This window comes from Hyperolius riggenbachi, chromosome 3 (assembly GCF_040937935.1).
Source record: "Hyperolius riggenbachi isolate aHypRig1 chromosome 3, aHypRig1.pri, whole genome shotgun sequence".
NCBI lineage: Eukaryota > Metazoa > Chordata > Amphibia > Anura > Hyperoliidae > Hyperolius > Hyperolius riggenbachi.
Window position 1 is genome coordinate 42,090,876 of NC_090648.1, and position 27,374 is coordinate 42,118,249.

At 46.7% G+C, this 27,374-nt stretch overlaps 1 protein-coding gene across 4 annotated transcripts in view; it reads left to right on the forward strand.

Moving 5' to 3' along the window:
• The window catches only part of LOC137560933 (transcription factor HES-7-like), an 84,750-nt gene extending 57,888 nt beyond the window's left edge, over positions 1-26,862 (forward strand). For all 4 annotated transcript variants that reach the window (XM_068272119.1, XM_068272118.1, XM_068272121.1 and 1 more), the window contains 2 exons: positions 16,869-16,998; positions 26,137-26,862. In XM_068272119.1, coding sequence (XP_068128220.1) covers positions 16,869-16,998; positions 26,137-26,528 — 522 coding nt within the window. In that variant the 3' untranslated portion in view covers positions 26,529-26,862. The remainder of the gene's footprint in view (positions 1-16,868; positions 16,999-26,136) is intronic.
• The last annotated feature ends 512 nt before the right edge of the window (positions 26,863-27,374 follow it).

Sequence of the window (27,374 nt, forward strand, 5' to 3'; positions counted from 1 at the left end):
ACCAACTCTGTTTTTGCAGGAATGCATAAGAGGAGGGCCGATGGTGCAGCATATGTTGGAGTGGCAGAGAGAGTGGGGTCAGTAGGAGATCAATGCTCTAGGCCAGGTATGTCAAACTGGTCCTACGAGGGCCGAGGTCCTCACACATTTTTGACACAGCTCACATAAATTGATGGGTCTGAATCAGGAAAGGTGTGGTCCATCAGGTAGAACACCTCTTTCTCAGCCCATCCTAAACATTGACATGGATCTGGCCCTCCAGGCTTGGAGTTCGACACATGTGCTCTAGGCCTTTGCTTGGCCAAGACTATCTGCCAGGCAGATCGCTTGGTGACTCTACAGGTGGCATTAGGGACTGCTGTACAGACTCAATTCTTGGCTGAGGTGGCTCTGACTGGCCACCTCTTCCGATAGCCATCTAGCAATATGTATACACAGCTTTAGTATGAATTTCGTGTGGTGTTTGCATGCTGGAGGCCTACAGTAGGGACTGCTGGTCTGCTTTCCTGGACAACGAAAACTACATGATTGTACCTCTGGTCTTGCACTGTCAGCATGTGTGTCCATCTGGATGCATCTGATCCATTTCCAAGCTGCATACATTTTGCGTGCTAGGCACATAAAATTTGCGTGGACTCAAAATAATTCGTAATTGGTCATACCTGGCCGCAGAGCCGGGATCAAGGTCCTCCAGCACCCGAGGCTGAGACACCAAAGTGCGCCTCTCCCTCCAACCCCAGCCTTCACACACTGGTTGCTATTAGACTATGAGGTGCCCCAGGACCCCCATTCTAGTTTTCTGGCTTGCAGTCACTGCCATCCCCTTTTCTTATTTCTCTCTGCTTCAAACAGAATTGGGGAATGAGAGAGCTGAGCGAGTTAAGCTGAGCTGTGTGCCCCTCCTACACTGCGCCCTGAGGATGGAGCCTCTCTTGCCTCAGCCCGGCCCTGCCTTGCCGTAGGGTGGTAGAAGTCTACATTCAGTAAACTAGCTGGAAACTTGATGGAAGGAGATGGGAGAACTGTCCTACCCCTGAAAAACATTATCATTGCCAGTCTCCTTGGTGCTCTCTTGCGTGGCATAAATGGCATCAGTGCCAACATATCCACAATCTAAGAAGTAGTCTGGTTTGTGTCTGCACAACTTGGCATTACATTTGGTTGAACCTCTGGGTAATGATCTGAAGGGAGCATGCTCTGCTTGCTTAAGCGCCCTTTTCGCATGCTCCACCATGCCTGTGGGCAGGAGCCTCAACCAGCAGCATCCAGGACATGCACGGTTACAAATGTTTCCTAACCGCGTATGCCCAGGTTGCTCCAAGCCACAGCTGCTGTGCAAAGCCTCTCAGGAGTACAATCCAAGAGGGCAAACAGAGAGGATCACTCGTGTGTCCTTGCTCTGACTGAACTTAGTCTGAGCCTTGAATGGAGAGGGACAAAGAAAGAGGGGAGGCTGGCCAAGCCAGAGCTGGGACAAAGTTCTCCAGCACCTAAGGCCGAGACACCAAAGTGCACCCCCACCCCAGCCATCATACACTGATTGCTATTAGATTAAGAGGTGCCCCAGGGCCCCCAAGCCCCGTTATCTGGCTTGCAGTGACTGCCATGTATCCTCTTTTTCTTATTTCTCTTTGCTTCAAACACAATAGTGAAATGATAGTTGAGCGAGTTGTGTGCACCCTCCTCCACTGCGCCCTGAGGCGGGAGCCTCTCTCGCCTCTGCCAGCCCTGGGCAAAGCTAAGGGGTCACAGAACTTATGGGAGCACTGCAGAAGCCCCAGTTATGGCCACATCATGCATGGTTCAGGTACTCACTACCAGGGTACTCTGTGATGCTTAAAAACACATGATTGGTTCACACGATGGCCAGGGGCCCCGGACCCCTCTCACTGGCCGGGGCCCCAAGGCCAACATGCGATACCTGGAGGGGAGTGCAGGTGGGCCCCGGACCTCTCACACCCAGCCTCTGGACCTCTCACATCCAGAAAGCCCACCAACACTGTCTCCATACTGAATGCTAAATTCGACACACACAAGCAATAAAACACACCAGTACATGCATCCAGCTACATTTAAATGGCCAGCAGGCGCTCGTCAGCCAATCAGGATGCACTGTCATACACCCTTTACCTGCCATACCATACATCCCTCCCACGGGGGTCCCTCCCTAACCGCTCACCTGTCCGCCGTGTCCTAGAGCTGAAGGGGGGGGGGGGGAAAGTTTAAACGGTTTTTTTCACAGCTCTAGGACACGGCGGACGATCTTGCGATTGCGTCCAACTGAAGCCTCCCACCTGCATGCTAATGGCTGCTAGATGTGGTATGGCAGGTAAAGGATGTATGACAGTGCATCCTGATTGGCTGACGAGCGCCTCCTGGCCATTTAAATGTAGCTGGATGCGTGTACTGCTGTGTTCTATTGCTTGTGTGTGTCGTACTCTGTGATGCATCCACTTTACAGTCCTACCATAGATCCACATATGGTAACTTAACTGTGAAGTTAGCGGGGCACATTTAAGACATGCTGTAGCCACATGCCACAAAATTCATGAGTAGGAACCATGTCAGTTGGATGATCTCTTCACAGCAACAAGTTGCCATTAGCAACTAGCTGCTAACAATTCAGTCACCCATGAGGCATTACCCTTTTAGATGACTACTAAGTCAAACCAGACTGGACCATCTTTTATCACTAATTTACATTCATATTAAGCATTTAAGGACCGCAGTGATTGAGATCTACGCCCTGTATTGGTGGGCTCCTGGCTGGCAGGGCGTAGATCTCAATCACATCCGCCGTTTCCGCCGCTACCCGCTGATCGCGCCGCTCAAACCCGACGATTCTCGCCGCATCTCACAGGCTCTGCCTGTCTCTATGACGGCAGAGTCATGTGAGCCGGTCAGGAGGCGATTTCATTGGCTCCTGGCCCTGTCTTTCAATGTAAGCAACTCCCATTGGTTTACATTGAAAAACAGGGTCAGGAGCCAATGAAAGCGTCTCCTGACCGGCTCACATGACTCTGCCGTCATACAGACAGTAGAGTCTATATCCTGAGGGGTTTGGCGAGCGCCGATTGCGGCGGGTATGTGCGGCGATTCGTTGGGATTGGACCAGCGGTCTCTGGTCTTTAACTGCCCAGAGACCGCTGGTCCTTAAATGGTTCATGTTTCTAAATAGTGATTTGTCTAAAGGAGAAATGCATGTATTTAAAGGGTCACTTAAGCCAGAAAAAAAAGTTTTACTCACCTGGGGCAAGGACTGGGGAAGAGTCTGTGTGCATGGATAGGGAACTGGCTAATGGACAGAAAACAAAGAGTTGTGGTCAATGGATCATACTCAAAATGGGAGACTGTTAGCAGTGGGGTCCCACAGGGGTCTGTACTGGGTCCAGTGCTCTTCAATGTATTTATTAATGACCTAGTAGATGCAGTAGTGAGCAATGTTGCTATTTTTGCAGATGATACAAAATTGTGCAGAATTATCAACTCTCAGGAAGATAGTGTCATATTGCAACAGGATCTGGATAGGATGGCTATATGGGCACATACATGGCAGATTAAATTCAATGTTGACAAATGTAAAGTCATGCATTTTGGTAGTACCAATGGTCTAGCACCATACAAAATAAATGGGATACAGTTGGGGACATCAAATTTGGAGAAGGACTTAGGAGTACTCATCGACAACAAGTTAAATAATCACACTCAATGCCAAGCTGCTGCAGCTAAAGCTAACAAAATTTTGGGATGCATTAAAAGGGAAATAAAAACTTGAGATGCTAGCATAATATTGCCCCTGTTTAACTCTCTAGTAAGGCCACATCTGGAATATGGAATTCAGTTCTGGGCACCACATTACAGGAAAGATGTTGCAGTTTTAGAGCAGGTGCAGAGACGAGCAACAAAATTGATACGTGGGATGGAAGGTCTCGCTTACCAAGAAAGGTTAGATAACCTGGGTTTATTTAGTCTAGAGAAAAGACGCCTTAGAGGGGATCTAATTAACATGTATAAATACATCAGAGGGCAATATAATAGCTTGGCAGATGAACTTTTTGTCCCTAGGCCTTCTCAAAGGACTAGAGGACATGATCTGCGCATGGAGGAAAAACGTTTTAGCCATTTATTTAGGAAAGGGTTCTTTACAGTAAGAGTGATTAAGATGTGGAATGCATTGCCACAGGAAGTCGTTATGGCAAACTCTATACCTGCATTTAAAGGGGGCTTAGATGCTTTCCTTGCGTTGAAAGACATCCATGGCTACAATTACTAGGTAATGCCTAATGATGTTGATCCAGGGATTTTATCTGATTGCCATCTGGAGTCGGGAAGGAATTTTTCCCTTTTCTGGCTAATTGGACCATGCCTTGTAAGGGTTTTTTCGTCTTCCTTTGGATCAACAGGGATATGTGAGGGAGCAGGCTGGAGTTGTACTTTGTACTGTTTGAACTCGATGGACGTATGTCTTTTTTTCAACCAAAATAACTATGTAACTGTGTAAGAAGTACTCTGGCACACGAGCCAAAGACTTCGACCTGTGAGTACTATTACCTGCACAAAGGAGCGCTTTGCTCTAAATTAGCCTCTTTATTTTCTGCAGTCAGAGATAAGTCTCTCAATTTCAATTAAACTGAACTTAAGAACACATAATTATAATTTTTTGTTGTTGTTGTTAGAACTTATAACTGTTCAGGGCCCTGAACTCCTTAGGGGCCAACTGAGTCAGAAAACTTGTAACTTTTCACTTCTGTGCTGTCCATGGAGGCCTCAATGCATGCTGATGCTGCATACTAGAGATACCAATTTTCTGAGTTTATTGTAAATGTATTATTTTTATTTTAGCCAATTGCACTCAGCTTGTGTATCCAAATCAGCCAACAACCAACTTTCTTCAGCTCGGTTAAGCCTTGTACACAGGTACAGAACTGTCTGCAGGGATCGAGACCAAGTACCTTTGGGTGACAGTTCAGTTTGGGTTTCAGTACAGTACTGGGCTACATGGTGGTGGTTTGTTCTGTTGCTATGGCAGGGGGAAGAGGCCGACTGAGAAAACTAGGTGCTCACTCATGCCTCCCTTAAACCCATTAGCAGTTTTAAAGGAATTATCTTGTCTGAGATAAGTTTACTGCTTTTGACCTCAGTTGACTGACCTCGTTGTGTTGCAAATGCTTGGAATGCTTTTATGCGTCTTTTCTAGCAGAGAATATAGAAATTGAAAGCAGAAGTACTCTATCATCTCACACTGCCCCCTAGTGACAAGTGGCAATAAATACACATTACAGCAGTACTAATTAGCAAGGAAATACAACAAAGAAGAAATGAAATGAGCCCTTAAATTAATTTGGGCTGGAGCACTTGCAATCCTCTAAATAAAGTGGCTGCTAAAGGGGGTAAGGACTTGATTCCTGGGATTTTTCCAGCCCTGAGTCTGACTAACCCTAAGGCCTGGAACCCACTGAAATCTGCAAACGCAAAACGCAACCTCTAGCGTTTTGCATGAGCGGTTTGCAAGCGGATTCATGCGAGTTTTCGGTCGCGTTTTGCAACAGTGTATTTTTTTCCTCAGCGGTTGTGTAGCGTTTTGCGTTTCGCGTTTTTATCCTGATTGGTCCTGTGAATTATTTTTAATTTTGTTACAGTGTGCTGAACCGCAAAACGCTAGCAAAACCGCTCAGTTTAGGTTTTGCTGAGCATTTCTGCTAGCGTTTCAATACTTTACATTAAAGCGCTAACGCTCCCAAAATGCTGCAGGTCCTGCGTTTGCGTTTCTGGGAAACGCAAACGCTCCTGTGGAAGTTGCCCCATCCATTAACATCAGCTGAGCGTTTTGGCAAAACGCTAGCGTATCGCAGCGCTGCCAAAATGCTCAAAAAAACGCTCTTGTGGGTTCCAGCCCTTAGACCCACTTCCCTGTAATGCCTTACCAGAAGACACCCTGCCCTCCATAACCCCCCCCCCCCCCCCCCCCAAAAAAAAAGACTATGTGGCTATGAAGGTAAATAGGTTTCCGCAGAATTTTCTTGTGGATAACTTTGTTATTTGCCCTGAAATTTACCTTCATAGCCATAGCCGGGACAAGGACCTCCAGCACCCAAGGCTGAGACACCAAAGTGTGCCCCTCCATCCCTCCCACCCCAGCCATCACACACTGATTGCTATTAGACTAGGAGGCGTCACAGGGCCCACAACCTCCCCAACACCTTAATATCTCGTTATATGGCTTGCAGTCACTGCTGTGTATCCCCTTTTCTTATTTCTTTCTGCTTCAAACACAATTAGGAATGACAGCTGAATGAATTCTGCGCCCCCTCCTACACTGCGCCCTGAGGCTGGAGCCTCTCCAGCCTATGCCTTGGCCCGGCCCTGTTCATAGCTGCATATTGCAGCTATTTTAAAATCCGCAGTTTGCAGCAAATAAGGTAAAAGGCCCCTGCCATGCATAAAAATTTTCCTATTGTGCAGCAAAATGTGGCTTGCGTTATAGGCACCTATGGTGGTGCCGTTTTTACCAAAAGGGCTCCTGTGCCTTTTTTTCTTTTTTTTTTTTTTTTTTTTTCCTGGTTCGGGTTCTTGGCCTGTTGTGGCTGCTTTTGCCGAGAATCTAACGTGTACAGTGTCCACCTGGTCCCCTTTAATGTGTTGGCAAGATATCTGGCTAGCTGATTGTCTTGCCTAAGGGCATTGTTCTGCTCACCCAATCCATGCTGCTCCCAGTGTGCTGCATAGGCAGCCCTCAGTCCATCTACATAGCAAAAGAACATTGTTGCCTGCATGCTAACAATGCCTCTGTGTAGCATTGGGACCCAAGCTGTCACCTCAGGGATCGAGTCCCAGTAGCTGCCAGGCAACAGTTCTCTTACTTATGCGTGTACAAGCTTTAAGCTGATCATCTACTGAGAAGGTCTGAGCTTGCCTTCACCTACCACATCATTTGTGATTGCTACGCAGGTGGACCTATCTGTGGAAGGCCACACTTATGTGTTATTGTAATCGGGAACCTCCCTACAGCTGCATTGGTTTTAGAATTTTGGGCACACTGTCTGGGTAATCTGTAGTACTGTACTGGTCCAAGCCCTTTCTCATAGAACCACATCAATCCCTGCCATGCACTGATGAGGACTAACAGTCCAAAACGGGCTGTAGGCATGTTGGATTAGTGTGGCTCTGTAAAATGTATAAGCTGTTGGCTTGCCATATACCAGGGGTTCTGGATGTGCAGCCTGGCTTTAGGTTCAGCAAGAGATTTGCATTAGGAGTGATCATGGGAAACCACAGTTGCTCACTTAAAGGGAACCAGAGAGGAACGGTAATAAAAAATAGAACAAGCTTTTATACATACCTGGGGCTTCTTCCAGCCCCATAAGCCTGGATCGCTCCCACGCTGCCATCCTCCGCTTCCGGTATCGGCGGTACAGGGTCCCGTCACTTCCGGCGGACGCGGCCAATTGTCCGCATCACAGGTGCTCCCTCCATACCCGTACGCATGAGGCTGCGCAGTAGGCAGCCTCATGCGTACGTATACGGAGGGAGCCCCGTGTGATGCGGACAATTGGCTGTGTCTGGCCGGCCGACTCGCGGCAATGACGGGACCGGGTACCGGCGGATCCAGACAGCAGAGGATGGCGGCGTGGGAGCGATCCGTGCATATGGGGCTGGAGGAAGCCCCAGGTATGTATACAAGCCTTCCCCCAACGTCTCTGGTTCCCTTTAAGGAGAATTTTGTGTGTAGTAAATAAAGAAAAAATAAATAAAAACACACTACTACCTAACCTGATATGGGGGGTTAGTCAATTACCACAGCTCCTTTGTCCTGAGGGTGGTTTTGTAGGAGTTCCTCTCTTGCAAAGGACGCCCGTTCCCCTGTAATTCTGCAGACAAGCTCAATGTTGGTAGATTTGGGGGATCACAACGAGGGGGCTGAGTGGCCCAGAGGGGACACTGAGGCATGGAGCATGGAACATGCCTCTGAACTATTTGACCCTATGAACAATGAAGTGAGGCCTTGTACATTGATCCCTGTGCTGGCACTTGCTATACTGAGTATAACAAACCCCAGCAGTGCATCTTTGAAAGTCTCTCCAGTGCTTCCCATTGGTCCTCTCACAGAGTCCTGGAGGAACTTTCAAAGATTCTCTGCTAGGGCTTGCTAAGCCCTGACACTACTGCTGGCGTCACCCGCCACCGCAAGCAATGCTCCGCCGAAGCAGATTTAGCAGATTGGAATTGGGCCGTCAAAATCACAATTTACTCGTTGACCCGTGTCCAAGAAGACTAAATTTGCATATCCTCAGTTAGCGTCTCCCTCCCTGACCATCTCTATCGATTGCTGTCCAAACTCATCACCTGAGAGTTGGTTGGTCCAGTAAAACTGCTATAAAGTTATGATGGGGGGGAGGGGGTCATGAGCTGGAGGGCCTCATGATCTATAGTTCTACCCCTGGCGGCCGTGCTCCACTTTGTGAATGACCGTAGCCATGCTATCCCTGTGTGTGCGGTTATGGCCGTGCTTTGCATTAGTACAGCCACTCCTGCGCAGTAAACTTAAGCTGGTGGGCCACGATGAGCGTCGTCCGTTTACTGCACAAGGGGCTCTATTCATAAAAAAGTTGTTGCGAGAAAACTCCTGGAGGGAAAATACCGCAGCGGTATTTCACACTTCTGGGTGGTCATTCAAAGAAATCTTGAAAGCTGCGATGCAAGAGCGGAGATCTCCCGCTGAAAGCTGGCGGTAAGCTGTCGGAAGGCATGCGGAAACACTTACGCCGGCAGAGTCCCTCCGTGCACTGCTCTCTCTGGGAGGTCTGTCCCATTCACTTGTATGTAATCCGCAGGCTTCGAGGAAGCGGTATTTCCCGTCCACATACCGCTTCCTCTAAACTTTATGAATGGCCATTTTGTTACTTTTTTCTAGATAAATCTAGAAAAACACTGGAGAAGGCGGAAATTTCTCGCTCTGCTGGGGGATCGTAGATTTTCATGCGGGAACAGCTTTTATGAATGCCGACTTTGCTAAATGGACGGGAAAATCCGCTGTTTTGAGCGGAAAACTTGCGGTAACCTTTTATGAATAGAGCCCATGGTGTGGCTATTCTCGCGCAAGGCATGGCCCTGCTAGTACAGGGAGCACAGCCACCTGAAGGTTGGGGGGGAGGGGGGATGGCATGTTCACCTTAAAGCAAACCTAGACGCGGGTGTGGACTGCTTGGAACAGCCATTGGTGAATGCTTCCGCTTCTATTTCAAAGCTGGATACTTGCAAGCTGATTACTGTACTATCAGCATAACATATCAGCATAACATCATAGCAAGCTGATTACTGTACTATCAGCATAACATAAAGCTGCTGTTGCAGAGAGGATAGGGGCCTTTTTTCTGACTGAAGCATTTTCCCAATTTTCCATAGTGTGCCTGCAGTCTAATGGGGCGATCATATTGGCCAATACATTTTGGGCCCATTCACACTTGCAAAATGCGCTTTTGCTAGCGTTTTGCTCTGGCGATGAATGCGAAATAATCGACATTCACACTTGGTGATTTTTTTTACATTTATTTTGCAATCATGTTTAGCGATTCTATAGCACTAAACGCGGTCACCGGTAAGTCGCCTGAAAATGGGGCAGGATACAGATTTTTGTTTGGCGATTTGCGTTAATTGCCGGCGATTAACGCAAATCGCTCAAGTGAGAACGGGCCCATAGGGTATTATGGTACTAGCGCTTTAAAAAGCGATAGCGCTTGAGCGTTTTGCCAAAATCGCTGGCAAAACGCTCAGATGTGAACGGGGCCTTAGAAAGCTATGTCAGCAGCTGTGAATGGTGGTATGGTACAGCTACTTTTACACTTCAAATAGCAATTATGATTTCCGATTGTCACTGGATGCCAGCAACACAAGAAGAAAAACGCGGCATGCAGGAATTTTTTTGTTTGCATGCAGGGCCGGATTTAGGCCAAGGCCCCCTAGGCCATGGCCTAGGGCATCACAGGAGCAAAGGCACCAAAGCAGCTGACTAAACTGGTGCAGCATTGGCAAGCTTGCAAATGCTGCAGTGCAAGGAGATCAGGCGGGCGCCTGATCTCTCTGCTGCCAGCCACCAGTGCAGCTGCCACCTTGCTCTCTGTGCACGATGGTGTTGGTGCGAGCAGCTATGGACTTGGGCAGCATTGGAAATGGAGGGAAGAAGAAGTTTCTGCACTGGAGACGAGCAGAGAAGTGAGTGACACTGATGGCTGCTCTGGTGTGGAGGTGAGCTGTACTGAAAGAGGGGGAGTGGAAAAGGGAGGGATTAAGGGAGTCATCAGGCTATCTATACGGGAGGGGGGGGGGGGGGGTCATCAGGCTACTTATACTAGAGGGAAGGTGGGGTTCATCTGGCAATCTATACTGCAGGGAACGTGATAGGGATCATCTCGCTAGCTATACTGAAGGGGGGCGGCTGGTGACATTGGCCTTGGGCGGTAAAGAGTACAAATCTGGCCCTGTTTGCATATAAAATCGCATCAAAATCGGGAATCTGAATTGCATGTAGTGTAAAAGAATCCTCACAGAAAATCTGTTGCACTGTGTCGCGAGTGATAACCCTGCCAGCTCTAGACTTTTTTTTAGCGGCCTGAGGCAGACTTGAGGGTGCCAATTCGCTTGCATAGCAAAGAAGAAAGGAGGTGGGCAGCTGTTCGCCGGAGGGGCGATGTCTCTCCTCTCCCACCATCCACCCGCATCTCATTGCAATGATTTTTTTTCCTATGGGACTTTCACATAGCGTGCAGAAGGCTCTGACACAGTGAGCTGCTCGTGTACAGGGACAGTGCAGCATACTTTCATTCTACTATGCTTCACTGTATTGTTGTATTTTTTTGTGATCGTATTGGAATGCAACCTGCATGGCGTGAAAGGACCCTAAGCAAAAACAACAAAAAAAACTAGGAGGTTGATGGTGTTTCTGGTGGTCAGAAGCAAAGATTCTGCTTCCAGCATCGAGGTAGGGATGGCTAAATGAGATACAAAGAACACCTAGTTGATGCAATATTTATTTTACTTTAAAGTGGACCTGAACTCTTGCACAGGACAGATGGGAAAACATAGAGAAATGCACCCTGTATGTATTTAGAGAGTTTAGCCCATCTGTAACTAATCACAAGTGTAATTTGATCTCTCAGCTGCCACTGCAGAGCAGCTAATGTGTAAGCACAGGATCTTAACCCTATGTCTGCTTCCATGAAAGGAGGAAGTAGACACATTGCATATTTAATGCAGGGGTTCTGTACGCTGTAGCAAAGATGTTTTTCTTTAAAGGATATTATGCTGTTGCTTATCTCTTAGAGCAGAGAAGTTGATCAGGTCCCCTTTAATGCAAATATATGTGGCTTGAAAATGGACCCAACTCTGGCTGAGAACTGGGTTAGCCAACATGAGGCAAGTAAGGCCTGGAACCCACCAGCAGAGCTTTTCTATGTTCTTGTCATTTGAAAAGCTCTTGCTAATGTAATGCTATAGGTTTTTTTTTGTTTTGTTTTGTTTTTTTGTTGTTTTCATCCCTCAAGTGGTATCACACATAGCAGTACATTAGCAAGAGCTTTTCAAATCACAAGCGCTTCGGGCCGGCCCGTTTCCACTATCGCGAATTTGCATGTGTTTGCCGCATGTGAATTCGCATAGCCAATACAAGTGGATTGGACTGTTTCCACTTGTCAGGATTCCTTTGCGTTTTTCTGTGCAGAAAAAATCTGCACGGCAGAGCCCTCAGAATTCGTATACCGCATACCGCTATGCGAATCGCATACAATGTATTTAATAGAGAATTTTGCATGCGGCATTGGTATGCGTATTTTCGTGCGAATTCGAATGCGATTTCGCATTGGAATCAATGGAAAAGCACACAGGCACTGCCATGGTTAAATTCGCATACATAGCTATCCATGCAAAATCGCATGCGAATTCGCATGAAAATGTGCATACAACTGCATGCGAAATTCGCATCCGCATGCTAATTTTTACCGCGGCGATTTCCACCGCACAAGTGGAAATGGGCCCTTAGAAAAGCACTGCTAGTGGGTCCCAGGCCTACTTCACACTGTCAGGGCCTCACTTAGGCCACATACACACATCAGACCATAGTCTTTGGAAAATGAAAGATCACAGACCAATCTCACCACCCTTCATGTAGTATGAGAGCCATGCCTGCACAGTCTATTCTATGGAGCTGAACTCCACATCAGGAAAAAATCTTGGCAAGATGCTGCACACACAGATGCTGTACAGACACAACAGATCAGTATCTGCAAAAGATCTGTTCCTGCCAAAAATCCATTCCTGCAAATTGCAATGATAGTCTATAAGATCTGCAGATCATCATACACACATGATTTAACTGACATTCATCTGCAGATCAAGCAATCATCCGCAGATCTGAAAATCCATCCTGGTGGATCTGATCTGCAGATGAATGTCAGTTAAATCATGTGTGTATGATGATCTGCAGATCTCATAGACTATCATTGCAATTTGCAGGAATGGATTTTTGGCAGGAACAGATCTTTTGCAGATACTGATCTTTTGTGTCTGTACAGCATCTGTGTGTGCAGCATCTTGCAAAGATTTTTTTCTGATGTGGAGTTCAGCTCCATAGAAAAGACTGTGTAGAGTATGGCTCTCATACTACATGAAGGGTGGTAAGATTGGTCTGTGATCTTTCATTTTCAAAAGACTATGGTCTGATGTGTGTATGTGGCCTTACTCTGCCAGGGCACTCGCGTGCTGCAATCAAAAGTCCTGCTGCCTAGTTTTTAGGGACAGCCAATGGCGTGCTAGCAGTTCTCAGATGCAAATTGTGTGCTAATGTATGCAGATTAGAATCCCATCAGTCCTATGCAGTACCTGCTGGATGTGGGACCATTTCCAAAGTGCACGAAATTGGCAAAAAAAGGTGCATCCCCAGGAATTGGCATCTGCCGGCCATCCCCATTATATTCTTTAGGTAGGTAGACTGTAGGGATGACCGAAGCATGCAAATATGAGTTAGTGTAAGGCTATGCAGATTCTGTACACAAATGTACTGTAAGGTTGAGGAAAATCCCTCGGAGGCATACAATGGTTACATTTTCAGGCTGCATAAATTTGCATACAGAAGTGATCTGACTGAGATTTTTTTGCATCTCATTGACCATCGCTAGGCGACACCGGAATTTCCCGTATTTAGAATTGTGGCTGGATGTGTACTGGTTAAGGGTTCTGTCGAATCCTGGGTAGGGTCAGTTCCTATTCAGTAAGCAGTCCTTGGGCAAGACTCCCTAATACTGCTGCAGGGTGGCCCCTTTGAGTGGGCACTTAGTGGCTGCAGCTCTTGAGCGCTTTGAGTCCAACAGGAGGTTTTCAGGTGTGTGTGATTCAGACACTACTGATGCATGAAAGATCAGGACAGCCAGGCAACCAGTATTATTTAAAAAGTAATAAACTTGGCAGCTTTCATATCCCTCTCACTGCAGTGTCCCTTTAAATGAGTGGTGCGCTCCTATTGCTGTATTATTAGGTGCATCTCCTGACCTTTTACTGATCTTTTGAAAAAGTACCCTTAGCAAAATGCAACAAGTTGTGGCTGTGTAAGTGAAGTAGTTGAAGATGGCATAAATTTGTTCCTCAGCTCTTGTATATTTCTCTTGTAATTGGTCACATAGTTCTTGGCATGACAATGGGATAGAGGACCTTGGAATGTTCTCCTTCTGTCACACATTGACCTGCTAAGCTACAAACTTGGCTTCCACTGTCAGTTTGGTGTTGGTGGCATTAGTCACCACAAAGGATGATGGGAAGTGTAGTCCTGTATCCAGGGACAGCATCAAGACAAGACAAATAACATTTATATTGAGCTTTTCTCCTGGCGGACTCAAAGCGCCAGAGCTGCAGCCACTAGGACGCACTCTATAGGCAGTAGCAACTAGTGTGGTGAGGGCAGAATGTCTGGATATAAAACTAAAATAAAGTTTGCAGCAGAAAAGCATTAGAATGGCCGGACTTCAGACAAGGCCCCAAAGGCCATGGCCTAGGGCACCGGGAAGCAAGGGGCGGTCAGCATGCTGGCAGACACATGCAGTCAAGCTGCCAAACATGTGACCTGCAGCAGTCAGGCAAGTGTCTGGGACTCAGGGGATGAAGGGGCAGCAAACATGGGCAGCTCATTGTCTGTGACCTGTCACTCATCATCACCGCCCTCCACCCAGCTACAAACTGTGGAGAGCTGAAATCACCAATCTGGTCCATAAATGGAATACAAATTATAACCATTCCGAACATTTCAGATGTAATCGATCCACAAAACAGATTGCTACAATGATTGACAAATTGGTCGTTTGTAGTTGATTGGCACCATCAACCCTGTGCAACCAATCAATCGGAAAGGTTGATCGTTCAGTAAAATTGCATTGTTAATAAACATTTTTAGATACATTGACTGCTGGGAGCAATAAAAGTGTTAGTATGTGGTAGGGGGTTTGCGATCTGTTGGGGGCGACTGGTAAAAGTGGCCTTGGGCGGTAATAGTCCAGCCCTGACTGGAGCTCTAGGCAACATCAGTTTCTGCCCACCACTGATGATCACCTGGATTTTTTTCTTTTTTAGCAAGGTTTAGTGGAGGCTAGCATCCCCCAGGCCCCTCAACTTTCTCCAGGCCCTAGGCAACTGCCTAGGTTTACCCTGTGGATGATCCAGCTCTGGATTGCATTTACCTTTTTAAAGTGGACCTGAGTTCAAAACTTCCTCTCTGCTCTAACAGATAAGCAACAGCATAATAACCTTTTAACAAATTTTTTTTGGTACAGCTGATACAAATCCTGCAATAAATTAGCAGTGTATCTACTTCCTGCTTTCATGGAAGCAGACATAGGGTTAGCATCCTGTGTTTACAAATTGACCGTTCTGCTGTGGCTGCCAGCTGGCACAGCTGAGAGATCAAATTATACTTGTGATTCGTCACAGATGAGGGGGAATTAGACAGGCTCTTCTCTCTAAATACATACAGGGTGCATTTCTCTAGGTTTTCCTTCTGCCTTGTGCAAGAGTTCAGGTCCACTTTGAAAAATGGCGTTAAACTGAGCATTATCGGAGTAGGGATGAGAATATAGGAAGGATTACTACCAGCACTGCACATCAAAAGCATAATGAAGCTGAGCTCACCTATCCACCAGCGCTGTGTCCCGTTTCTTCTCTCCATCTCAGGGGGCGTCTGTGGCCCGTGGCCCTGTCACATGTACAGGCACCAGGCGGTAATGGAGGAAGATGATGATGATGATGATAATTCCTGTTGGACTCAAAGTGCTCCAGAGCTGCAGCCACTAATGGCATGCTCAAGGGTCAACCCTGCAGTCTTGCCCAAGGACTTCTTACTGAATAGGTACTGACCCTAGCCAGGATTCAAACTCTGGTCTCTCATGTCAAAGGCAGAGGTTCGGATAGAGACACACGAGCAGAGAAGTAACACTCCCCATGGACCCGGGGGGTGCACATCTTACATGGAGGGACAGGGTAGAGACCCAGCCGGAGGTAGGCCAGTTGTTGAGCCGCAATCGAACCCCGTAACCGCCGCACATGCGACCAAGCTGGTTTGAGTGAGATCTTTACAGCATGCGATATCAGCCGTTTCCATCAGTTTCAGACGGAGGTCTCTTCACTTTTAGGACGCTTCGCTGTCTCCGCCAGATTCGATCATTATGACAACGTACACTTGCTGGATTGAACTCTGCCCTGGTGGCCGATAAAGACTCGCTCGGCCGAGAATCGGAACCTTAAAGGTACTCCGAGCTGGATTACATTAAATGTTTTATACATACCTGGGGCTTCCTCCAGCTCCATACGCTCCCGCGCAGCTGTCCTCAGCTTTCTGCAGCGTCGGTCCCGGATCCCCGCACTTCCATCAGACGCAGCCAGTCTACGCAGGAGAAGTGCGCCTCTACGTATCTGTCCAGCAGCTGGAGAGATAGGCACAGAGCGCACTTCTCTTACGTCAGACTGGCTCCGACTGACTGAAGTGCAGGGACCCGGGACCGGCGCTGCAGAAGGCTGAGGACAGCTGCGTGGGAGCGTATGGAGCTGGAGGAAGCCCCAGGTATGTATAAAACATTTAATGTAATCTAGCTCTGGTACATTTTAAGGTGACCATACATCAGGCCACTTGGCGGGCGATCGACCATCCAATTTGATTATTATAATCGAATTGGATGACAGTTGGTGCCACCAAGTGCATGCCCCACCGACAAAGCAACCAATTTTGGGATGGAAATTGGTCGCATTGTTGTTAGTGCAGGCTGCAAGATGTCAGGCCAAAGTTGTTTGGTTGGGTGCGCTGCGGGAACGGCGTGCAATTTCCCGACAACCGATGAAACCATCTGCCACCTCACTGCTGTGCCCCCTTAAAGTGTAACTGTCGGGCATAAAATCAAAAATCTATTATTTATAGATTATTTAGTCAGTGTTTGTCCATTGTGTAATATTTCCTCTCCCTGATTTACATTCTGAAATGGTGGTGACATCTTTAGCTCTGACAGGTGATCTGTACGGAATGTTCGTTACTGAGAGCTCTATGCACAGAGGGAAATATTGTTTGCTTGGCAGTTGGAAAAAGTCGTTATTTCCCACAATGCAGCGAGGTTCAGACAGGAAACTGTCAGGACCATGGTCATGACATCACACTGTGGGAGGGGTTTCACCACAATATCAACCATAAAGACTTTAAATCTCTTGTGGTAAAGGGGGTATCGGCTACTGATTGGGATGAAGTTCAATTCTTGGTTATACTTCCTTTTTAAATGGAGGTTGTTTTGTTCTTTTCTCTCTCTCTCTGTATGTATTGTAACCCAGTTTCTCTTTTGCCTTTTGTCTTGCAGAAGCTGAACAACCCAAAAGCTGAGAAAGCGGAGATCCTGGAGCTGGCCGTGGCCTACATCGGTGCCGTGATTCGCCGGCAGACGCAGGGTGTAAATCCCACCCATCACGTGGCTCATGTGAAATCACACGGTATAAATCCCTCCCATCATCTGGCTTTTTCCATGAATCTTTCTGTTTTCTTATGCAAATAACTCGTGTCATTGGTGAGGTCACTCTGCAACTGCGATCACACTGCACTTTGCGATGTGTTACCGCAGGTGAACTCAGTGCGTATAGTGTTTACATCTCTGGATAACATGATCTGGTACAACAAACATTCTACAGTGAGTTCCTGGATAACATTTGCGTCTTGTGGGATAATTAACCTGTTACCCTAGCAACGCTTCATGGTGTTATGTGTGTGTTATCACATGCAGTGTGTGTATTGCATTATTTCCTTGGTGGCATGGGCGTGGCACAATGTACATAGTGTAAAGGTGGGTACACACATCAGATAAGTCTTTGGAAAATGAAAGATCACAGACCAATTTTACCCCCTTCCATGTAGTATGAGAGCCATACTCTACACAGTGTATTTTATGGAGCTGAACTCCCCATCAGATAATAATCTTTGCAAGATGCTGCACACAAAGATGCTGTACACATGCAACAGATCAGTATCTGCAAAAGATCAGTTTCTGCAAATTGATCATGCATAGTCTATGATATCTGCAGATCCTCATACACACCTTGTTTAACAGACATTCATCTGCAGATCAGATGCACCAGGATGGATCTTCAGATCTGCAGATGATTGTCTGATCTGCAGATGAATGTCTGTTAAACAAGGAGTGTATGAGATCTGCAGATATCATAGACGGTGGCCTGGTGCACACCAAAAACCGCTAGCCGATCCGCAAAATGCTAGCAGATTTTGAAACGCTTTTTCTTCTTTTTCTGTAGCGTTTCAGCTAGCGTTTTGCGGTTTTGTGTAGCAGTTTTGGTGTAGTAGATTTCATATATTGTTACAGTAAAGCTGTTACTGAACAGCTTCTGTAACAAAACCGCTCTGAACAGGCGTTTTTCAGAGCGGTTTGCGTTTTTCCTATACTTAACATTGAGGCAGAAACGCATCCGAAATCCAAAAAATGCCTCACCCCGGGAGGATTCGTTTCTGCAAAACGCCTCCCGCTCTGGTGTGACCCACCCCATTGAGATACATTGACCAAGCGGATCCGCAGCCGCAAGCGGCTGCAGAAACGCTGAAAAAGCCGCTCGGTGTGCACCAGCCCTATGAATGCATTTTGCAGGAACGGATCTTTTGTGTCTGTACAGCATCTTTGTGTGCAGCATCTTGCAAAGATTTCTGTCTGATGGGGAGTTCAGCTCCATAGAATAGACTGGGAAGGTATGGCTCTCATACTACATGGAAGGGTGGTAAGATTGGTCTGTGATCTTTCATTTTCCAAAGACTTTTATCTGATGTGTGTACCCACCTTAACTTGGCCTGAAAGTGAAAAGTTAGTTTTCTTCTTTTCTTGTTGGCGGTTTTCTCCCTCCAGTTTTTGCATGAAGAGATACCATGCACAATGCAAGTGTTGTGATGAAGCCTGTGCTAAATGGTTGGGCTCTACCTTATGGTGGAATAGTTGAGTGTGAAAAAAAAAAAAGAAAAGTTGTTACCAATTAACCCTCCTGGCGGTCTATTAGAAACTGCCAGGGGGCAGCACAGCAGTTTTTAAATCATGATAGCCGCTGTACAGCGGCATCCCCCGCCCACTTCGATCGCCACCGGCGATCTTTGATGAGATCGGAATGCACACGCAGCTAGCAAAGTGCTAGCTGCGTGTTGCAAAATAAAATTATGCGAACCGGCCCAGCAGGGCCTGAGAAATCCTCCTGCGCGGCATAGCCCGAGCTCAGCACGGGCTTACAGCCAGGGAGGTTAAAGGACAGCTGACATGAGAAGGATATGGAGGCTGCCATATTTGTTTCCTTTTAAACAATACCAGTTGCCTGGCATGATGCTGATTTATTTGCCTGCAGTAGCGTATGAATAACACCAGCAACAAGTATGCAGCTAATCTTGTCAGATCTGACAATAATGTCAGAAACACCTGATCTGCTGCATGCTTGTTCCGGGTCTATGGCTAAAAGTATTAGAGGCAGAGGATCAGCAGGGCTGCCAGGCAACTGGTATTATTGCTTAAAGTGAACCTGCGGACTAAAAATCGACTCAGCAGCACTGAAAAGGCCTGGTGTTTCTTTAACAGTTTCACAGCATCAGAACTTTGTTTCTCTTATACAAGCCTCATTTTTAGCTGCACAGAAGAAAACTGCCCGGGCATTTTCCCCTGATGCTGTGCAAAGCATGATGGGATTTCTGATGTTGTTGTTCTCGTTCTGCTGTTTTGGTGCAATTTTTATTTTTTTTTTTATTTTTTTTTACATTTTGAATTTGACATTTGAAGCCTAGCGTGTGCAGCTGGGAGGGGTAATCAGGACACAGGACAGCTGGAACTGTGTCTCCTGCTCCTTGTCACCTCCTTTCAACCAAAAAGATGGCTGCCCCCATGACAAAGATGGCAGCCCCCATGAATCACATACATTTGCCTGTTCTTTTAAAACAGGGTGGGTTAGAGATTATATTACCTATCTATTCTAATTAACATAACTAATGTAACTTGATGACAGTATGTTTGTTTAGGCTGAAGTTCCCCTTTAAAAGGAAATAAATATGGCAGCCTCCATATCCCTCTCACTACAGTTGTCCTTTAAGTGTAGAGATAAAAGTTGGTGCACACAAGAGAGCCAGGTTGCTCAAATGACATTTCCTGGCTAAAGAAAATGACGAATAGTTTAAACGACACTGTCCCCACACACTGATATTCCAAAGCTGCGCACGTAAGTGGAAAGTGACCTCTTGCACGACGTGTGCGCTTGGTCTGGAACTGTCATTTGAACGACCATTCCACACAGTGGGGTTGATTCATGAAAAAGCGATAATTTTACCGTGCACACAGCGATATTACTGTTACTTCCACACATTGTGAGATGCGCTAGTGTGCTAGTACCGCGATCCTTACTATAGTAAAGCGTGTTACCATAGTACCGTTTGAGCTACTAGAGTACCACGGGTCCCACTACTGGCGCACCACCTGGGACTTGCACGTGGAAGTAATCGTAATATTACTGCTATTTAATGAATGAACCCCAATACCTTTAATGACTAATGGTACAAGATCTCTTTGCAACCTTTCAAAGCTTTAAAGGGACCCAGAGTTGGGTCCTAAAAAAAAAATACGGGACTTACCGGGGCTTCCTCCCGCAGCCCCCCCTCCGCAGTCCCGTTGGTGGCTCCGAAAATGTGCCGACGAAAATGTGCCGACTTCCTGGGAGGCCCGCATGCTCGCCCCCCGCTGTGTACCTGTTGCGTCCTCACACTGGCGACGCAAGAGTCTTGCACATGTACTGTTCTCTAAAGACTGAACTGCGCATGCACAGGACTCTTGCGGCTGGCATGATGACAGAGCAGGGGGCGAGCACGCGACTTCCCTCGAAGACGGTGTATTACTGGAGCTGCCAGCGGGACCGCGGAAGGGGCCAGGAGGATGCCAGGAGACCTCATGGGCTATGGTGGGCTAGAGAGCCCCAGGTACGTCCCATATTTTTCTTTTTTAAGCCACAGCTCAGGGTCCCTGTAAGTTTCTTCTTCAGACATAATACAGAACTGAATCAGAAGCGTACCAGTTCTGTAACATGATGAAGAAACTTAGTTTCAACACCTTGCGAAAACATCTTGTACAAAAGGCTATAGATCAAAGGTATTGCATAAACAACTTTTATTATGTCTAAGTTTTTTTTTATGATTGTCACCTGAAATGTTTAAATGACTTTTATCCAGCATGCGCACAAGGCATAACTTGGGTCTGTTTCCACTACACGCAGATTCTGGATGCAGAAAACTGACTCCAATGAATGCCTATGGGAAATCTGCATCAGAAAAATCGCGTTCAGTGGAAACAGGCCCATAGGCATTCATTGGAGTCAGTTTTCTGCATGCAGAATCTGCGTGTAGTGGAAACTAATCTATCGCGAATCTGCATGCGTTTCCATGGGCCTGTTTCCACTTGTCAGTTTTTCTGTGCAGGATTTTTCTGCACGGCAGAGCCCTCAGAATTCGCCTGCGTGTGGAATGCAGGCGAATCGCACACAATGTATTTAATAGGGAAACGCGTGTTCCCCATGTGTTTTTATGCCGCGAATTTGCATAGGTACCAATGTTAATTCACACAGGCAGTGACATGGTTAAAATCGCATATACCCTCACCTATGCAAATTCGCATGCGAATTCGTGGCAAAAAACGCATGGGGAATCGCATCCACATGCAGTTTCATCAGCGGTGGAATCCAGGCGATTCCGCATCGCAATAGTGGAAACGAGGCCTGAGGGATGGTCAGTGATGTTAATATTATGCAAAGTCAGACAGCTTGGAAATTGACCAATCAAATGCAACACTTGCAGTGTTTGGTCCGTTTCCAAGCTACATACATTTGCAGGAAATTGGGAATGCTCAATGAGAGATTCTTATAAGAAAGTTTATGGCCATAAGTACAAACTGGACACAATGGGTGATGGGAGCTTTGGCAGGTCAAAATAATCAGCAGAACTTCCCGAGGGAATGATGGTGTTCGGTATGGGATAGTACAGTGATCTGCAAACTTGGCTCTCCAGCTGTTATGGAACTACAAGTCCCACAATGCATTGCAGGAGTCTGACAGCCACAGTCAGGATTCATAAAGGCAAATGCATTGTGGGACTTGTAGTTCCGTAACAGCTGGAGAGCCAAGTTTTGAAGATCACTGGGATAGTAGATATTCTTTCTCTGTATGTCATCCAAATCCTAATCTTTCTCTGCTCCAAAACTAAAACAGACTCTTAGGGCTTGATTCACAAAGCGGTGCAAAGTGTTTGCACGCCTGTGAAAAGCCCTTTATCACGCCTAAACTCAGTTTAGGCGTGATAAGAAGAAACTCGCGCGAATTTTCCGCGCGCAAGTGCGCAGGCGCGCGCGCAGCACCCGGCGCTTCGCGCGAAGCTCCCATTAAACCCTATGGGACTTTGCGTACGCGCGGTAGCTTCGCGCGAAGAGCAGCACAAATCGGTGATAACTCAGTGGTGCAAAGGTTATCACGCCTAAAGTCTTTTAGGCGTGATAACTGAGTTATCACCGCTTTGTGAATCAAGGCCTTAGTGACTGCAGATGAGACTTGAGCCAAAATGTCAAACTGGGACTTCTCTCTTCCTAGAACTTCCATTCTCCCCGTCACATTCTGGTCATTGCTCACTCTGACCCCGTGCTTTAGGAACCCTACTTGTATCCGGTGGTGACTTTATTTTTTTGTCAGTACCAGTACAGGCACTCCATCTAGATTTAGGTAGAAAGACTTTTTATCCTGTAGGTTTTAATGGCCATACATCTAGTTATTCATGGGCAGATCGACCAAGAGACAGATCACTAAACTGATCTCTCTCTAATTGGAGAGAGATCTGTTGGCCGCCCATACACTGCAGGACTATTCCCGATTGATTTCATCATAAAATTTCTTGGGAATTGGACTCCCCAAAATGTTAATGTGCTCCCCCTGGTGCCCGTACATTGTAATCTCACATGCAGCCACCGCGTAGACTCCCGGTCTCAACAGCTGCCTCCCCTGAGCCCAGCCGTCATATGCAGCCACCGCGTAGCGGCGTGTATAGCACGTGACGCATGTTTGACTTCACACATGCTGCTGGCAGCGTTCAGGAGAAGCAGCGGAAGAGATCAGGAGCTATCACAGGTGGATTAGGTAAAAATACAACTCACAGGCATCAAGGGGGGTGGTTGCCTGGTTGGGGGCACAGTTACACTTGGGGGATGGGGGGGGGGCACGGTTACATCTGGGGGGGCGGCGGCCAGGGGTCCATCGCATTGTCCTAATATTCAGCACCGTTACCACTGTGCACCCACTTGACAACGTTGGACCGAGATTGTTCCAGCATGTTCGATACATTAGACTGATTTGTTTTTGTTCTGATGCTGCAAATTCGCCCTCCCCCCACTTTTCCCATTTAAATTTTTTTTTATTTTTTTTTACTACTGACTGGAGTGGCAGACCATCACTATAAAATGGGACAAAGTCCTTTGCCTTCTTGATGAGGACCCATTTTTAAAGCGGACCTGAACTCAGAACTTCCTTTCTGGGCTAAAAGATAAGCAACAGCATAATAACCTTTGTAGAAAAACATTTTTGCTACAGCTGATATTAAACCCTGCAATAAATTTGCAGTGTCTACTTCCTGCTTTTATGGAAGAAGGCATTTTGTTAACCTCCTGTGTTTACAAATAAGCTGCTTTGCGTGACAGAGGAGATTCCTGAATTGACACCGCTGAGAGAACAAATTACACTTGTGATTAGTCACAGTGAGGAGGAATTAGACAGGCCAAACTCTAAGGGCTCATCTCCACTAGTGCGGCGTGCGTCTCGCAGCCGCACGCCGGCATTGAGCGGGTGGGCGGGATCGCAGGTGAATCCCATGAGCCGTGCCATGCATGGCTATGGGATTCGCTGCCTCCGCTGCGAATTCTGCGGGGGGTTCCGGCTAAATCGCTCCCGCAAGCGATTCCGCCGCTGCGCCGTCATCCCCTATGGCAGAGTTTCCCCGTGCGATTCATGTGCGGGGAAACTCTGCGGAATCGCGGCGGAAACCGCGATAGTGGAAACGGGCCCTAAATACACAAAGGGTGCACTTCTCTGTTTTCCTTCTGTCCACTTTATGTGCGTTTCCGCTGTAAGTTCATAACCCTGGGCTGTACATCCTCATCCTTATCCTCTCCAAAACTGCCCATCAAGTGGCAAGTAACTTTCATATTTTTATTTCATATCACATAAAAACATTATTCTGGCACTTGCCTTTCCTGCAATGGATTATTTCAGTCTAGCGAATGAGGTAACCGTACAAGGCTAAAATGGTCTGTGATCTTGTGTAGAGATCCTAAAAAAAGTACAGTGTGGTCCATACGTACATAATCATAATGTCACCCTTAAAGGGATACTGTAGGGGGGTCGGGGTAAAATGAGTTGAACTTACCCGGGGCTTCTAACTGTCCCCCGCAGGTATCCTGTGCCCGTGCAGCCACTCCCCAATGCCCTGGCCCCGCCTCCGGTTCACTTCTGGAATTTCAGACTTTAAAGTCTGAAAACCACTGTGCTTGTGTTGCCGTGTCCTCGATCCCGCTGATGTCACCAGGAGCGTATGGTGCAGACACAGACCATACTGGACCTGAGCAGCATGCTCCTGGTACCATCAGCGGGAGTGAAGACACAGCAACGCAGGCACAGTGGTTTTCAGACTTTAAAGTCTGAAATTCCAGAAGTGAACTGGAGGCGGGGCCGGAGCATCGGTGAGTGGCTGCGCGGGCACAGGATGTCTGTGGGGGACCATTAGAAGCCCCGGGTAACTTCAACTCATTTTCCCCCGACCCCCTACAATATCCCTTTAATGATCATTGCTTGATCATTGGGGCTACATTATAGTGAATGAGTACTGTACAGACGTACTGGTTGGCTATAGCTGACCAGTGTGTGCTGGTAGTTTACAGGGGAAAAGGAAGGACAGAGTGTGGTGAGCAGCATCAGGCAAGCAAGTACAAGAGCAATGGGCAAATTTGTCACTCGTTTTGGGATCTGACAAGGTGGATCACTAAGTGGGCAGCTGAACTCCTGGTAGATTCTCAGCTGGGACTATGCCGAATAGTCGCCTCAGCCAAGTTTCCTCTAGTATGTGTCTTTACTTTCAGAACCAACATATAACTGAAGCCTTAAAGGGAACCTGAGATGAGGATATGGAGGCTGCCATAATTATTTACTTTTAAACAATGCAGACTGCCTGGCAGTCCTGCTGATACTCTGTCTCTAATACTTTTAGCCATAGACCCTGAACAAGCATGCAGATCAGGTTCTCTTGACTAATGTCTGACAGAATTAGCTGCATGCTTGTTTCAGGTGTGTCATTCAGACACTACTGCTGCCAAAAATCAGCAGGGCTGCCAGGCAGCTGGTAATGTTTAAAGGGACCCTGAGCGCAACATAAAAATTAAATTTGGACTTACTTGCGGTTTCCCCCGGTCCTCCATAGCCTACGAGGTCCCCGGGCATTCTCCTGACCCTTTCTGTGGCCCTGGTCCCGGCTTCTGTAATTTGCCGACATGGTTTGAAGTCGCCCGTGCACGTACCCACCGCAAGGCTGCGCATCATCACGCACATATGCAGTTCAGTCTTACAGAACCACGCATGCGCAGGACTCTTGTGCCGAACTAGCATGATGACGTGCAGCAGATATCCTGGAGCTGGGATCAGGACCACGGATAGGACCAGTAGGACGCTAGAGGACCTCATGGGCTACAGGGGACTGGAGGAAGCCCCAAAAAAGTCCACATTTCATTTTTATGTTGCGCTTAGGGTCCCTTTAACAAGAAATAAATCTGGCCCTCACCATATGCTTCTCGGCTTCAAGTTCCCTTTCCATTATTTGTTTACCTCAGACTGGTATTTCAGGGTCTAGTAGCTGTTGGAGAGTCCTAAGCAGCACATCTTTCTTATGTCAGGTATGCTGGTGGGCAGATGTTGTGACTTGTGTTCCTGTGTCTATACATTGGGTGCTGCCCTGATGTGGAGGCTCAGCTTGGTAGAATTTCAGGATACACGTCTACATTTTGTATGTATGCGTTTTATAAAAATGTTTAGAGTAATACGCAACATAAATGACCTTTTTACTATGTTGCTCTCACTCAGTAAGTAGTGGAAATCTGATGCATCGAATTGTTTGGTCTAGTCCATCTCTTCATGGGGGATTCTCAGGAATTTATTTACAAAAGCACTAAGTGAATGGCAGTTGCTCAGTGGTGTGCAAACAAGTAAAGAGGCTGGCCAGCATCTTTCTATAGATCATTTCCAGGGAGCGCTTTTGTAAAAAGTAAAGGCAATACTGAGAATCCCCCTTGAGAAGATGGGACTAGTCGAAAATCTGTTAGATTTTTTTTACTCCCTACTATAAGTGGAAGCAACGTGGGAAAACAGTAATTTATAGTGCAGTTTACGCTGGTAGCAATGTATATTTTATATGTACAGTATGTATTTTGTATATTACGAGTTTTCATGATTGGGGTCCTTTAAGAGCCTATTCAACTATTTCTCTCCAACACCACTTTACTGTTATAACTTCCACTGTCTGCTTTCTGATTCCAGGTCCTCCTCCGTTGGTGACACCGGCAGATAAGTTGTACTTCTCCGGCTTCCGTGACTGCTTGGACCGCACTGAAGACTTTATTCAGGATATCAACCCCTCTGCCAAAGCTCGCTTCCTAAACGAGCTACAGAGCCACCTTCACCACAGGCTACATTTTCCAAATCCACTCAACCATCATGCTCAGGTTGGGCGACAGGAGGAAGACTTGTCTTCTTCTGATGGGAACGTCTCGCTGGATTCTGCTGCAGATGGCAGCCTCTGCTCTCCTGCAATCAGTGGAACTGAAAGTGGAAGCCCACAAAGCTGGTTGTGTCAAATTCCCCCAAACCCTGGCGCTTACCAGATGGAAAATAACCAGGTCCCAACATATTTCTGGAGGCCTTGGCCGTAACGTGGAGTAATGACTCTTTTTAGAGATTCGAGAAGACTTGAAAACTTTCAGAAGAATGTCCAAAGACTTTTACAGACCTTAAAAGACTTCTCCAAAGTAAAGATGATTGATGAGATGCAAATCATTCCGACTTGATGCAGATTTATGCAAATATATGCAGCTTGAAAATGGACCGATCAGATTAAACCTTGGTGGGCCTTCATTGGTCCATTTTTAAGCTGCATAAAATTGCATTCAAAATGTACATACCATATGTTTCAGACCATAAGATGCACTTAGGTTTAGAGGACAAAAACCAGGGGGAAAAAATCTACTAAACCTGGTGCCGGGGTTTCTTGTGCATCGTCTCCCTAAATTTTTTTCCCTTGTACCTCTTGTCCCCCCCCCCCCCCCCCCTTCCTATGTCTTGCCCCTTGTGGTCATCTTTTTGCATGTTATGGTCCAAAAAATACGGTAATCCTTAATTAACTCAGAACTATTTGTATCTCATTTACCGTCCCAGCCTGAAAAATATCTATGGTCAAGGAGATGCGAACCATTCAGAAATTATCCAGGATTATGCAAATGATTTGATGCAAATCGTATGCAGCTTGAAAGTGGACAAGTCTAATCCCGCCATTGTGGCATTTGATTGGTTTAGTTTCAAACTACATACATTTGCATACTACAGTAACTTAGAATTATTGGCATCTCACTGACCATCCCGTCACTTTCTAAGAAAAAGGATGTAGCAGAAGGCTTCTTATTGGAATGGAAGTTTTCTTTAACTGGATGCAATAGAATTCAACATTGCCAACACTAGGCCTCAATTCACTAAGCTTTATCAAACGTTTGATAATTTACCTC